At 43.0% G+C, this 16,673-nt stretch overlaps 1 protein-coding gene across 1 annotated transcript in view; it reads right to left on the bottom strand.

The window, feature by feature from the left end:
• Window positions 1-15,882, bottom strand: part of LOC141146804 (carboxypeptidase O-like) — a 140,000-nt gene extending 124,118 nt beyond the window's left edge. Inside the window, exon 1 of the mRNA XM_073633412.1 lies at window positions 15,794-15,882. Coding sequence (XP_073489513.1) covers window positions 15,794-15,882 — 89 coding nt within the window. The remainder of the gene's footprint in view (window positions 1-15,793) is intronic.
• Between the last annotated feature and the right edge of the window lie 791 nt (window positions 15,883-16,673).

The following is a 16,673-nucleotide window of genomic DNA, read 5'->3' as shown; positions in this document are numbered from 1 at the left end:
ATGTCCCCTTTGTCCTCATGCATGCAGGATTTTTATGTAATTATTTTTTTAGGTCCTTCATACAGATTGGCCTTCAATAACCTCCCCAGCATGTTCTCTCCTGGCCCTATATTCACCTCATGTAGTCACTTAACAATGTATTTTATTAGCTCCATAGTAGTGCTTTACCCCAAACACCCCCTAAAATGTTTAGAAATGTGATTTTACCTTTAAATTCAGGCAGAGTGGCAGAGGCTTTTTTTTGTGGTGTCCCAAAATCATTTTTAGTAACCCTCCCTCCCCCCAACTGGTAAGTCAGCTGATACCAATTCTCTATCTATCCTCAATCATCTATCTGCTGACTTTGCCAAACCCATACACACTATACCCATCTGTTTTTTGCTCTGATTTATGGATGAATTACCCAAAGCATGTAGTGCAAGGGCCTGCCTGTATACTTTCAAATGGTACTGTTTAAAGTTTTTGTATCCTATTATTATCTTGACAGGTAATAGCAGAATGTCCAAATGTCCTCAAATGTGTACAGTATGTATTTAAATCTTTGTATTATGACACTTCTTACCTGTCCAGTGGGCTGCCAATAGTGAGGAGGGGCTGTTCCAAGTAATACCCTGTATTTAGGCATTCATCTCTCAATGAAGTGAAGAGGGTTACCTGTCCAAGATTTCCACACACCCCATAATGTTAGAAATGGCCCATGAGAGGGGGGGAGGGGGAATATGATAGGTGTACCTTATACTTTGGCGTTGTGAAATTCCCCTTAATAAATGCTATCTGGAGGTTGCCCCATAATGTTTGTGCCTAATCTGCTTGCCATGTTTCTGAGCAAAAATAGTAATTATTTTTTTTTCCCTCAACAGTTTCCTTCCACGCCACAGGAATGGCAGACTATGGCCTCCCACTTTGCCCAGCGGTGGGACTTTCCTAACTGCGGAGGGGCAATTGATGGGAAACACGTCCACATCTTCCCACCACCCAACTCGGGGTCGTACAATTTCAACTATAAGGGGTTCAATAGTATTGTGATGTTGGCGGTGGTGTCGGCTAATTACGACTTCTTGTATGTGGACATGGGGAAGAATGGCCGGATGTCCGATGATGGAGTCATCGCCCAGACGGAGTTCTACAGGCGTCTCCAGAATGGCAGCTTGGACTTGCCAGCTCCAGAGGACAATGTGGAAGGACTCCCATTCGTGTTCGTGGCTGATAAAGCGTTTGCGCTGGGGGACCACCTGATGCGACCATTCCCGATGAGGACACTCACCCCGGAACAGAGGGTTTTTAATTACCGGCTGGCCAGAGCCCGAAGAGTGGTGGAGAACACATTTGGAATCCTGGCCAGCCGGTTCCGCCTATTTCTCACACCTATGGCGCAGTATAAACTGAACCATATTATACTGGCGTGCTGTATTCTCCATAACTTTTTAAGGAAACATTCGGCCAACTATGCTGGCTCAGTTGGGCCTGAGGCCGGAATGATACATGAAACCATACTGACGGCGCTTGAAAGCGGCCGTCCTGGCTTGCCCTCCCTGAGTGCCCGTGATGTCCGGTTACGATACCTGGAGTTCTTTGGGGGTAGGGGGGCCATCAATATGCCAGCAAATATGTGAAGCCTTTTTATAATAAAAAAAGAAAAAAAAGACATTCTTTGTGGACATTTACTGCTTGTGTTTGTTTTAGCTGACCCTGACAGAAATGTGTTGAGTCAAGAAAATGGCGTGATTGTGTAACCTTATACAAAGCACTGTTGGCTGTTATTTACTAAATGCAAATACACATTTCACTACAAGTGCACTTGCAACTGCACTGAAACTGCACTTGTAGTGCCAAGAGGATTTGATAAGGATAAATAACCCCCATTTTCTATGAAAACAGCAATGACATCACCCCAAAAGTGTTGTAGCGTTGAGACAATAATCCACACATTCTTGATTAACAAACTTTTTTATACCTGCACAATCACATGTGCATTTACCAAAGGTTTTTCAAAAAAACCAACATGTTTGTTGTATAACAATTTTTGGGGTAGCATTATCAAAAATAGAAATGTCCATTTACGATAAAACAGGCCTGTGTAAAACCAACAAGAAAGACACAAATCTTGAACTTACAAACTGTAGAACTTGAAGGCAATATCAGACATGAGTATTTAGGAACTGTGTTTGATATTGCATTCAGATGGTGTGAAGTCACCCCAGAAAAAGCCAAATTTGGAAGATGCACACCAATTTACGAATTTCAACATGTGCTAGCTGCCATCACGGGGGATCAAGGGACGTGTTTTGGGGGAGAAACCCCTTCCTCACAGCTACTTTATTATTGAGGAAGGGTTTGCACACCCAAAACGCGTCCATTGATCTCCCGTGATGGCAGAAAGCACATGTTGACACACTGTGTGCATCCTCCAAATTTGTCTTTTGGAAAAATCACAAAAACATTTTGCACATTGTAGCACACCAAAAAACAAAGGGATTTGGAGGGGCTTTAAACTCGCCCCAAAACATCAATGATGTTTTTATTTTTTGGAATAACATCATTGATGTTTTTCTTGATGTTTTCCAATTGTAAATTACACCCCATGATCTCCCCGATCAGGATCTGGGCACTTTCGGATGTGAAAGGATCTGGAGCCACAACATCACGATCATCTAAAAAGAGAGGAACCCCCCAAAAAAATTAGGTCTCAAAAATCTGCCGGCATACATCTCTTACCTGAGCCTGTGGTCGCAGACACTCACCTGTTGTGGTGACTAGTTCCACCACGTCTTCCTCCTCCTGCTCAGCTTGTGTTGGGGGGATTTCCCCTTCTTCCAGAGGGGGGTGGGCTCTGGTCTCCTCGGATGAGGGGTGTCCTCCGAGTCTTTTCTCCCCTATGTAAAACAAAAAGGTATAATTAGCACACAGATATTTGATGGCAGAACTATAAATAGGAAACATTGCTTGGAAGTGGGGTACAATTGGCAAGTTTAGCAGAGTTCCAAAATGTAGCAGTTTCAGTGTCCTTTGTCAAGGTGCAATACTTTACCTGTTTGGTACAAGCTTCACAGATGTAGCACCCCCCCCTATAGTATACACTGGAGCACCTGTGTGGCCCCCTAATAAAAATGGTGTTCTTGTGTCCCACACTAGTGCTCCAGCGTCCAGATGTGTAAACTGCTGCTGAGTGTCCTCTCCTTACACAGAATCTAGTTTGCATTTCATTCTAATAACAAAGCCATCTACACAACAAAATTCTTTTATGACAAGTATAGGGCGTAAAAATGGTGGCCAAATGCATATGGCCTAAACAATGGTATTTTATAGTCCGACAGAAAAATGTTTGATACGAATGAATAATGTGCCCATGAACATGAAAGTTGCCATTTTAAACTGTACAACAGTTCCTAAAAGCACATGGAGCAGCACGAACGTACTAAACATCAAAAGAATAGGAACACAGCACAACTACTTACTTTTTTGCAGCACTCTCCGGATCTTTCTGTACTGCTCATGTTCTCTTAATTTGAGGTCCAACCACCGCTTCCTGAGCTGATCTTTCGATCGTCGTACCCCGAATTTCCGGTGCAGACTCCTGACCACTTTCGCCATGATCTTGGCCTTTCTGATATTGGGGTTGGGGTAAGGTCCATACTTTCCGTCATAGTCGGCCTTCTTCAGGATGTCCACCATCTCCAACATCTCCCCAAAGGACATATTTGTGGCCTTAAATCGTCTCCTTCTGGATCGGGACGTTTCCGGCTCCGGGCTTTCCTCCTCCTGCTCCTCGTTGCTCCAATTATCACGATCATGCTGTGTATCCACCATGTGCTCTTCCCCCACTGCGCCGAACGAAAAGGGGCAGGGAATAGACTAGAAAGAACGTCAGGGGCAGGCGGAGTTACACGCATGCGCAGTGTGTATAAAGCGTAACACGCGTGAGTCTTACGTACGATCTGTGAGCGGAGGAAGGAGCATCGGAGGCGCCGATCGTGATAACGAAGGTAGGATCTAAACTTGGGCCTATACTGCTTCGAAATGGAAGCCTATATTGTAACAGGATTTGGGGAGTTTGGCCTGACATTAGGGTTTGTCTTGTGTTGTGTCTTGCAGAGAAAATGGATGGGTTCAACGATCACAATTTCCTCCCCCTGTTCATAGACAAGTACAGGGAGCTGCCCTGTCTGTGGCAGGTGAGACATCCTCATTATAATAATAAACAAAAGAGGCAGACAGCGCTGGAGAAACTGCTGGAGTTGGTGAAGCCGGTGGTCCCCACAGCAACCATCCCTTATTTAAAAACCAAAATTGGTGGCCTGAGGAGCACTTATCTTAGGGAGCGCAAGAAGGTCACGGATTCCCAGAGGTCCGGAGCTGCAGCAGATGACGTTTATGTCCCCAGGCTGTGGTACTATGAGAGACTGCGATTTCTGTCAGACCACACTTAAGTCAGGGAATCCCTCTCCACTCTTCCTTTCACTCTTCCTTCCACCCCAGCTGAGGCTTCCGATGTCCAACCTGGGCCTTCCAGCCAGGAAGAAATGGAGGAGCCCAGCTGGAGCCAGGTATAGCATTGTTCTACAGATTTCTGGTCAATAAATAAATTATGTTTATTAGATGTTATTATTGATCACTAATTGCTGATTGCAAAAAGTGTTTTACATATCAATAGACAGTAGTGGGCACCCAAAATTGGGACAAGAATGAAAAATGCTGGGCTCAGAAGGATAGTCTGTTATATTTGGTAACAGTCAATTTGCAACAGTCAGGAGGTGAAAATTGTGTGTGATTGATGAATAAAAAACTAAAACTATGTCCCGTTTTCATACACAGGAAGACCTCAGCCAGGAGGAGGTTGTGGAATGTGGCAGTCAGGAGGAGGCGGGGATTAGTGGCAGCCAGGAGGAGGCGGGGCTAAGTGTCAGCCAAGAGAAGCCTGGGACCAGTCGCAGCCTGACTGAATCGCAGGTTCCTCCCCTCCGCCTTCCATATAAAAGAGCCAGGAAGACAACTCCCGTCTAAATCAGCCTGCGCTCAGGCTGATTCAGGAGGCTTCTGCGTCCCTCTGAGCCTTACCCACTCCTGAAGAGGCCTTTGCCTGCATGGCTGCCACAAAACTGCAGGGCATGCAGGAGGATCAACGCAAGCTCTGTGAGGACCTTCTCTATAAAGTCCTACGTAAGGGGGTGAGTGGGGAACTAACACCCAAGACCGACGTGATTGAGTTGGACCATCCTCCTCCTCCTCCTGCTGCCACAACTCCACCACCAGAGCCACCGCGTGGAATGAAGCGTGGAAGGAAGACAAGAGAGTGATGGCCCTGGGTTCAGTCTGGTCTGACAAAAGCTGCAGTCTCTTGTATGACCACAGCCTGGGGACACAGATGTCATCTGCTGCTTTCCGGATCTCTGGGACTTCTGGACCAGACTGCCCTCCCTTAGATAAGGACTCCTCAGGCCACCAATTTTGCTTGAAAATAGTTGATGTGTGCCCTGGGGGTCCAAGGCTTCACCCATTTCAGCTGTTTCTCCAGCATTGCCTCCCTCTTTGTTTAGTTGTGACCCCTTAATAACATTTTTTTAGGGAAATTCTACTCTCCTGTGTGTGTTTTAATCCAAAAAGGACAGTTTGTTGGTGACGATTCAGGTACATTTCTAACATAAAATGTGAAATTAACAAGGGACACCAACACCAAACAATCTCCGATTAAATAGAACAACATATCAATGGTGTTGTGGTAACTTGACACAAAAAACACACACAAACATTTTCGGGAGTACTAATAAAAATCCAAAAAAAAAAATAACACCCTTCAAAAAAATACAAACACAAAAAAAGAATCTACATTAAAGCCAAACAAAAAAAAAATATATAACAAAATTATGTTGTCAGATGTGAGAAATCAAAATATATTGAGGGAATCCCGATAAATAGTAACGAAATAAGTTTGTGAGAAGTCTGTGTGAATATGAGCAGCAAAACTACTTTATTCTTGTCACATTATAAAGAAGAAGAGGGTGCACTGTATTAAACCATTTTTAACATTGCAGCGTGACGAAAGTGCTGTATCCATTGCGAACGCTAAGTTTACCAGAACGAGCTGTTCCGTCTCGGAATTTCTTCTGAGCATGCGTGGCACTTTGTGCGTCGGAACAGGCCACACACGGTCGGAATTGACGCGATCGGATTTTGTTGTCGGAAAATTTTATCTCCTGCTCTCCAACTTTGTGTGTCGGAAAATCCGATGGAAAATGTCCGATGGAGCCCACACACGGTCGGAATTTCCGACAACACGCTCCGATCGGACATTTTCCATTGGAAAATCCGACCGTGTGTACGGGGTATAACAGTGCAATATCATACATCAGGGGTCTCAAACTGGCGGCCCTCCAGTTGTTGCGAAACTACAAGTCCCATCATGCCTCTGCCTGTGTGAGTCATGCTTGTAACTGTCAGCCTTGCAATGCCTTAAGAGACTTGAAGTTTTGAACAGCTGGAAGGCTACCAGTTTGAGACCTCTGTCATACACCAATATCATATATATATATATATATATATATATATATATATATATATATTTTTTTTTTTTTACATAAGGTGCATAGATTATATGAACCTTTTACAGTGTACAAACCATTAATTTAAAGTGCATCAGTTACATATATGTGCAAAAAAATTGTATATATATATATGTGCAAATTCAAAATGGATCAATCTGTGCTTTTAAGCTGTGCAAACCATGCATATCCTAAACAAATAAATAAATATTTGTCCAATGTCTTTTTTATATCATTCAATTGCTGTGTATTCTATGTGTTTCTGCTTCAATCACCACGTGATCACCTCGACCTGCACAAGCCACTCACCAGATTTTTAGACCCACTATTAGCCCACGTTTACATTGGGCTGATTTGGCATGCGATTTGCCGGCAATGGCACTATTTGAAACGGTACGGCGCCAACTTTGCCGCGCTGCACCAGTTCCCAAAAGTAGTTCCTGCACTACTTTTGGTGACTTCAGGGGCGATTTGAATAGACATCTGTGCAGGACCCCGCACAGATGTCTGTCAAATCGCCCCTAAAGTCAGACTGCATTGCCGGTTTGAAATCGTACGAGTTCAGCAGCAATCGCACAATTTCTAACCCCAAAGCAGTATGAACCTGGGCTAACACTGGGTCTAAAAAAGTGCTCACGATGTATAGGAGGGTTCCACCACTCCTCCACTCCAGGACTTTTATCTCTTTCCAAATGTCACCGCCCTTCCTCCTCTCTCCACACTTTTATCCTTGAAGGTTCCACCACTCCAAAGGAGATTTCACCACTCTAAAGGATTTTACCACCATGAACTTTCTTGTGTCTCTCTGCCTCTTTAATAACTAATGCATAACTTTCTCTTACTCTTTCCAAGTTTCTGGCATTTAGGAGAAAGCACAGGAAACTTTCATAGTGCAAATTGGTCTCTCATTTTATTTAAAACAAGCTAAAAAGATTACGCTCATATTTTACAGTGCTGTCCCCCAGCACCAGGTATAATCGCTCAATCACTGACAGGCTCTGCTCCACCGCACAATACACATGGCAATAACTGGCACATAAGTGTAAACACACATATGTCAGCCTCTGGTGGTGAATCTTCTCAAAGCAGTACATGCTCCCTCAAAGGAATTCCAGCATCTGGGCAGGACTGGAGAACCACATGAGGGTCATGTGGGTCTATATCCATGTTGAACGGGCACCCTACACATAGGTGGAGAATGGGGTCTTTGAGCACAGCAAAGTGCAGAGAATTTATTTGGATCAAATATTGACAGAATTGCATGGATTGAGAAATTTATGAATGGCAGACATTGGATTTGAAGTTTAATATATTTTCCTGCTTGCATGGACATTTACTGACAGTGAATATTGCAAACTTCACTGACAGCACTGGGTATTACGGTAAGTATTAGTATTAGTGATTATGGTAATTCTTTACCTACTCTTTGTACTTTATTTATATTACTATTGCATTTCCAGTAAAACACATAGCACTATTAAGCCTCATACACATGATAGGACTTAGCACAAACTTTCCCATGGATTTTTGTACAAAGGGCGTTGGCCATAAGTTTGTATTGCATACACACGGCAGAACTTTTTCAGCCAACTTGAACCAAATCACATGGTTTTTCAGCTCTTTACCACCACCCTTTGGTCAACTTCTGTATTGTCTGATATTGTGTCAATCTCGCTGCTTTTATCGGCGAGATTGACACCTTGCGAGCCGGGTTCACACTGGTGCGGGGATCCGATTTGGATCCCCGCAAATGCCAGGCACTGTGTTTGGTATGAATCATGAGGGGGAACTCCACACCAAATTTTAAATAAAAAACCAGCATGGTTTCCCCTCCAGGGGCATACCAGGCCCTTAGGTCTGGTATGGGTTTTAAGGGGAACCCCCTACACCAAAAAAAAAAGTGTCAATAAAACACACTATACAGGTTTTTAAAGTAATTTATTAGGCAGCTCTGGGGGTCTTCTTCTGACTTTGAGGGTCTCTCCAGCCTCTTCTCCCGGTGTCCGGTTCTTCTCCGCTCTCTCTGGCCTCTTCTCTCGGTGTCCGGTTCTTCTCCCGGTGTCCGGTATCTTCTGCCGGGCTCCTCCGCTATCTTCTGCTCTTTTGCCGCTCTCTTGCTAGCGGTGGCCCAGTCTTTTTCATCGTCTTTTTCCATCTTCTCTTCTTCCGATGTTGACACGATGCTGTCTCCTGCTGTAATGCTGTGTGAGCGCCTCGCAATGACTTATATAGGCATTGGGCGTGGTCACTGGGTGATGTCATCCGGTGACCCCGCCCCATGATGTCACAGTCCCAGCATGCCCCGGGACTGTGACGTCACAGGGGGCGGGGTCACCGTATGATCCGGTGACCACGCCCCATGCCTATATAAGTCATTACGAGGCGTGTAGTGTGTTTTTTTATTGACACTTTTTTCCCTAGGTGAATGGGTAGGGGTACGATGTACCCCATACTCATTCACATAGGGTGGGGGGCTGGAATGTGGGGGGCCCCCTTATTAAAGGGGGCCCCCGGATTCCAATAAGCCCCCCGCTCACAGAACCCGACAACCAACGGCCAGGGTTGTCGGGAAGAGGCCCTTGTCCTCATCAACATGGGAACAAGGTGCTTTGGGGGGGCGCTGGGCGCCCCCTCCCCCGAAGCACCCACCCCCCATGTTGAGGGCATGCGGCCTGGTATGGTTCAGGAGGTGGGGCGCTCACTCGTCCCCACCCCCTTTCCTGACTGGCCGGGCTGCATGCTGGGTCTGGTATGGATTTTGGGGGGACCCCCACACCGTTTTTTTGGCGTAGGGGGTTCCCCTTAAAATCTATACCAGACCTAAGGGCCTGGTATGCTCCCAGAGGGGAATTTCCTCTCGTGCTAGCTGCAATAGGAAAATGTGTTTTTCCTATTGCAGCCAGCGCAAGATGTACAGTACCCTTTAGCAGAGAACCAGCGCGATGGGATCGCGCTGGAAACATTCTCGCGGCTGGGTACTGTAGTTTGTACAAAAGTCCGATGGCTTTGTGTACACACGATCAGACTTTGCTCCATCAGACTTTTGTTGCTGGAAAGTTTGTGCATTCGCACAGCCAACAAAAGTCCGATGGAAACAGAAAAAGTTTGTCCGATGGAGCGTACACACAGTCAGATGTTGCTCCAAAACAGCTAATTTGCATGTTTGTTGTCAAAAAGTCCGATCGTGTGTACGGGCCTTTAGTGCACTCATTGATAAGTACTGTTTAGAGCACTTATCTGTATATAATGATTTCTTTATTTTGTAACAAATTTAAAAAACCCAATAAAAACCTTTGTGAAACAAAACAAGGAATACTCCATCTAATGTTATGTTTGAGGGCTTGTTTACACCACAATCTCTGCATTCACTGTGTGTTTCTGAATCTGCATTGAAAGCGAGTTCACCTTCCAGTAGGCTAATGCACAAGCACTTCTGATCTCTATCATTTGAGATCCAACAGATCTGCTACCGAGGGCAATGCTGACATCTGGTGGTCGTTTTGAGAATCGGTGCAGACCTATTAATACCATTTAAGGCTGAAATTTGCTGAATTTCTGGTGAGTGCAATTCCATTAGGGGTTCTCTGCACGCGGTGTTATGCTTGGTGGAAGAAATACCTGAATTCACAGAGCACATAGGATCCTCACCGCATTATCTGTTGCATATATAAAGGACTATATATGAAAAAGTGTCCCGGCGATCTGGACATTAAGCGCTGCTGCAATATTGAAAGACTTTTAACTTTACTTTATAAAAATATCATATTGCTTTTAATTGTAATCTATTTTTGAAGTAGCTGCTGATCATTAGAACAAAAGTTTATTGGTGCTGCTTTTATACTGTTGGTGGTGGTGTACTTGGCGGGGAGTGATGTTTTGATAGGTGGGCATGTAGAACATCTTTTTATATATGATAACCGGCTTCTGCCAATGTGTCTACCACTGCTGCCAATTTGTGCCCACCAATGCTGTCAATTAGTGCCCACCACTGCTGCCAATCAGTGCCCACCAGTGTCTCCTCATCAATGTCACCTATCAGTGCCGCCTACCAGTGCCCAGTGTGGCCTACCAGTGCCCATCAGTGTCGCCTACCAGTGCCCATCAGTGCTGCCTATCAGTGCTGCCTGTCAGTACCCATCAGTGCCACATATCAGTGCCCATCAGTGCCAACTATCAGTGCCCATTAGTGCTGCCTATCAGTGCATCAGTGCTGCCTATTAGTGCAGCCTCATCAGTGCCTCTTCATCAGTGCCCACCAGTGCTGCCTCATCAGTGCCTATTATTGCCACCTCATCAGTGCCCATCAGTGCAGCCTATCAGTGCCCATCAGTGCAGCCTCACCAGTGCGCAAAATTACCTGTTTGCAAAATTTTATATCAAACTATGAAAAAATTTTTAATTTTCAGGCTTTATTTATTTATTGTGAAAAAAATTAAAACACGATTTAGTTTGGGTACAGTGTTGCATGACTGCGCAATTGCCATTCAAAGTGCGACAGCACTGAAAGATGAAAATTGGCCTGGTGAGGAAGGGGGGTGAAAGTGCCCTGTGGGCAAGTGCTTAATGTTGTCTTTGTGAACTTCATTTGAGTTCATGACGCTGCAATTTTTGTTATTGCCCCTAATATACCATTAACATCTAAAAGGAGAACATGTACACGTAACACGTCTCTCTTTATGGTGTCATAAAGGAAATAAATATTTTGCTAATATGCATGCAAAGTATTTACAGATCACTTTAGAGACTACCATAAAAACATTTTTGGATTATGGTAGTGTCTTTATAAAAGGCTTGTTAAATACTTGTGAAATAGCCCTGTTAGTGCCCTATTACTTATTAATACATAAAATGACACGTCTGTATATAATCCTAACATATTCTGTTATGGTGTGTTCACAAGAAAGTATGATAAAATGGCTTACTAGATGAAAAAAGATGGCAAAGTTTATACTTTGACTTATCAATAGTTTCTGAGAGATCATATGATACACCTAAGTCAAGCTATAAAAATTTCTATTAGAAGTTACAATTTTACAAGTGAACCAAATGACAGCAATGCAGCCCTGAGTAAGATTTACAAAACCCTGATTTGTACAAAGCATATATCTGGCACCCAGGAGTAATTTTCTTTTTAACCCCCCCAACTAAAATAATAATTTAAAGTAATAAATCTCAATACTATACGCAGCACACGTATGTTACAGTCCTGTATGCTTTAGACCCCTTTCACACTGGGGCGGCTGGTCCGTTAGTGGTAAACTAGCGGGGCACTTTTAACCCCCCCAGCGGCCGAGGAAAGAGTTAATAGCGCTCGTTTTGCTGCGCTGTCGAAGCGCTTTGCAGGCGCTTCGGCAGTACTGCCCATTTATTTCAATGGGCAGGGGCGGCGGAGGAGCGGTGTATACACCGCTCCCCCCACCGCCCCAAAGATGCTTCTTGCAGGACTTTTTTTCCTGTCCTGCAAGCGCACCGCCCTGAGTGCTTTCACACTGCAGAGGCTTGAGAGGTACTTTACAGGCGCTATTCTTAGCGCTAAAATGCCTGAAAAGCGTCTCAGTGTGAAAGGGGTCTTAATCACTTTGCCACAAATGGGAGTGTAACAGACATGTACAAACTTTAGCATACACATTTTAAAATCTGTTCCATTACTTATGCTTTCCTACACACAGCCTACCCTAAAGAAGAACTTCAGGAGTAATGTACTTAAAGTGCAGTGGCCAGGAGTATGGTATATACAGTCTAGCATATGGAGTGCAGTTTTTTTTAAAAACTGGAGCAACTGCGCATGGCAACCAATCAGCTTGTTCAGTTAAGCTTTGAAAATTAAAGATGGAGGCTGATTTGTTACTATGCACAGCTGCTCTAGATCCTGGCTGGCTCCAAATTTTGCTAAAAAAAGTATCTACAGTGCAGGGGTTAGGATTGCATAATGCACTTTACAGGTTATAATCAAAATTTACACTCTCCCCCCAGTACAAATCCCCACCCAAGCTTATATCTCCACTGTACAGATCTCCCCTAACTTCCCTAAATCTCCCTTCCTAGCCCAACTCCACTTTGGTCAACAGCATGCAGACTTTCTACTGAGAAAAATATTTATTGGAATATCAACCTATGGAATGCGAGGCAGAATATTATATTATATTTAGTTACAAAATAGTAAACTCAAGGCCTGCCTTTCTCAATCTATTTCAGTCACAGCACCCTTTAGAAGTAAGCCAAATCTCGAGACACCCCAGTCTAAAATGTAAAAAATGTAACTGTATCTTACTAATGGAAAGCCCAAGCCTGGGAAAAAGCACACAACTGTCTTGATGAAATTAACATCACATCAGAGTCCTCCCTACACTTCAGAGACCCCCTCTAGACATGACAGCCCCCCATCACATGAGAGTCACCCCTATACATCAGATACCCCTTCTACATGAGTACCCTAACACATCAGAGTCCCTCCATCACATCAGAGCCTCCCCATCACATCAGTGGACCGCCATCACCACCAAGCCCGTTCTACTTCAGAGTCCCCCATCACAGAGCCCCCCTTCCCCCCAGTAACACAGTTTCCACTTTGCAGAGCCCCACAGTCACACAGCCTCCCCATCACAGCGCCCCCCAATCACACAATATCATGTTCACATCAGAGCCCTACCTTTTATCTCCAGCAGCGCAGCAGGGTACAGGAGGTGGAGGCGGTCTGGAGGGAACATTTCTTCTCCTGAATGCTGGGGAGGCCCTGCATGCCACCTGCCCTGGATCAGAGTCATGCACTGCCATGGTGCAGGTGAGCCAGTCGCCAACACCAGAGCGACAAATGATGCCACATGTCCTGGCCCTAGACTGTCACTGGTTGCTATGGTGGTGTCAGCCAGCCACCTGAACTATGGCAGCTCATGATGCTGATCCAGGGGCAAACTGGGTTCTGTGCTTGTGGCACCCCAGGGGAACACTGCTCTAGTCTAATAATTAGTTGTAAAACAAAGTGCAGTGCCTCAATGCAGCAACAAATGAATATACATTTTAAGTAAAAGAGTGTCACATAAATCACAATGTGCTATAGCTTTAATAATGTGATTAAATAAAAATGAAAAGAATCCAATAGAAGTATGTGAATAAATAAAGTCAATAAAAGTTCAATTTAAGTCCAATATGACACATTTGGTTCTCCTTGCTTTACATATCATTTTAATTCTGTCTACTGTTATTTTTTAAATTTAATTTGCATGTTAATTATATAGTCTATATTATTTTTTTGGAATTATATAGCTATTTTTCATCTTCTTCCCATATTTTATATTAGTACCTTACCGTCTAATTTTGTAATGTGTATCCTTGCATATTTATGCTCAATATCCTTTATCACTACCATACCAGTCAAAAGTGTATACTGATCATAATTGTTTATGTGTTCTTTGTAGCCCTGAGGAAGTAGGACCCCTGAAATGTGTTGGATTGAATCAGTACTTAATGCATGCTTTTGGGACCTTCCTTCTTGCAAATACGGCCCTACAAGAGCAATATAAATGTGATGGGGGTTGCAATCCCACCCCATTCAATCTATAAAGTATTTAAATAAATAAAGTTTAAAATATAAATATAAATAAATAAATCATGGCTGAAATACACTTTAATATAACTTTGCTGTGCAGCCTACTGCTTAATAAACATCCACTGGTGGATAAAAGAGGCAGCAGCACGGAAGCTAGACTTTTTTCTATGGAATTACTGATTAGTAGGGATGAGTAAAATTAAAATTTTTATTTCCCTAACATATGTGTGAAACTCAGGTGACTTTAGATGCATTTGGCAGTTTTGGCGAATTGCATTGCAGTTAATGAGAAATACAAAATTAGGCTTGGTGTTTGTTGGTCTTTAAGGGTGAAATTGACTTTAAATAGATGAGGGTTACATAAGCTCTTTTAACCATGTTCTTGTGCTAAAAAATTACCCCTTATTAACCGTAATATATTTTTTTATACAGAAAGAAACAAACACAGCATAAAAAAGTAAATTAAAAAATGAAAAATTGTTTTTAAATGATTTTGTGCATTAGGTAGCCCACTCAATTAGAAGTGGCATAACACACATTAATGCATATGTGCTAGCGTATGATAATGAATGGACCCTCAATAAAGTAAATTAAACTACCCTAAAATATACACCCTCCAAATAAGCAAATAAAAAAACAATTTTCACCTAAGCATCACAGTAAGCAAAACTGAGAGTTTCTGAAACCACTCTGTTCATCCTTATTGATAAGCTGAGCGAAAATATTCTCTACCATACTACCTTGGTTTCCAGCATCTTCTGTTCTGATAAACTCTGAAGACTTTTACAAATTTATCAATGTATGCAAATAATACCTCTTTTATGAAATATAATTTTTAAAAGTCAGGCTAATTAGTTAAGAAACCCTTCTATCAACTAAACATGGATTTTCCAAAAATGTCATCTGCTTTGAGTAATTTGTAGTAATGCATGTGGTTAATTCCTTTCAATATCAAGTCTATAAATCAGCCTCTCTTAAAATTTTTAACACAACTGAACTCTTTAAAATAACTTTCTGGTTTTAAGGAATCCCCACTAATAATCACCATGTCTACAGCTCATGATACCTTAGTATATTGGTCATATTGTGGCTAATGCACTTTACATTTGAGGTCATTGGCAGGAATCCCCCATCATTGTTGGCAATGGTTATTTACCTGAGAAAAAAAAAATGCTCATTGGTCAAGGAACCCCTAGCAACCTTTGGAGGAAGCCCAGGGCTCCACGGAAAAAGGCTGCTATAGATGAATGCTTACAATTATAAATACTTTTAATGCACACGATCAGAAATTCGGCCAGCAAAAGACCGATGAGAGCTTTTGGTTGGAAAATGCGATCATGTGTATGCTCCATCGGACTTTTGCTGGCGGAATTCCCACCAGCAAAAGATTGAGAGCAGGTTCTCAATTTTTCTGTGGGAAAAAGTTCCTATCCGAAAATGCGTTCGTCTGTATGCAATTCGGATGCGTAAAAATTCGACACATGCTCGGAAGCATTGAACTTAATTTTTTCGGCTCGTCGTAGTGTTGTACGTCACCGCGTTCTTGGCGGTCGAAAGTTCAGAGAACTTTTGTGTGACCGTGTGTATGCAAGGCAAGCTTGAGCGGAATTCCGTCGGAAAAACCATCCAAGTTTTTTCGGATGGAAATTCCGATCTACAATGTAATGTATGTCATTCGTAGTGAAAATATGATAAATGTTTCTGTACTCACCCATAATATGTGACCTTTTTTGAGTTGACTGATTGTAGATACAGAAAGAATAATAGCAGGAAAATTGTCCAAGTCTGGGACTTCATCATTTATTCTCAGGCTGTATCTTGTAGAGTGTGGTGGATGATTCTGCTGAATCTATGAGTTATGTGCACATTTATTCTGGTATAAATTTGCAACCCGGTTGTAAGATACAATAAAGATAATGTTATCTTCACTATCTCCCCTTACCAATTAGTTTTACAAGACAGCCATAAAGATCCTTATGACCCTTATGATCCTTAGCTTTTTATATACAGTACCTATCCTTTTTACCTTTGTATAACATATCATTCAACACGTTGCAAATATTATAAATGTAAAATTTCCTTTGGAACAGATAATAAGATCTTTAGAACAAATTATTTGTAATGACTATTCCTATAAATTCTATGAAAATTGTTCCACCATAACTATTTGTTAGGGCACTTTCACATGGGCATTCCAATCAGGTCTGGCTCTCAATTTTTCAGGTGGACCTGAGCGGAAACTCTATGCAGCCCTACGGACAGGAGGATGTAAATGGACTTGTGTCTGTTTACACCCACCTCCTTCCACATCTGTCAAGGTCCAAAAAAAAACTGGAAAAGGACTACATCCTTTTCAATTTTTCCAGACCTAAATATGACGGATTGGAGGTAGCATGCCGTAAACAGACAGTGGAGGCTGTTTACATCTGGCCACCTATAGAGCTGCCATGGGTCTGCCCATGTCTGCTGGACTCAAACTGGCATGGATGGAAAAAACTGACATCTCTCCGATTCGGCTCTGATTCAGCAGGGGATTGGCTCATGGATCTCCTGACAATCGGAGTATACTCCCCTCCATGTGAAAGGACCCT

Source organism: Aquarana catesbeiana, linkage group LG06, assembly GCF_042186555.1.
Source record: "Aquarana catesbeiana isolate 2022-GZ linkage group LG06, ASM4218655v1, whole genome shotgun sequence".
Lineage (NCBI taxonomy): Eukaryota > Metazoa > Chordata > Amphibia > Anura > Ranidae > Aquarana > Aquarana catesbeiana.
The sequence above is the reverse complement of the archived record's forward strand: the minus strand, read 5'-3'. Positions and strand labels throughout refer to the sequence as shown.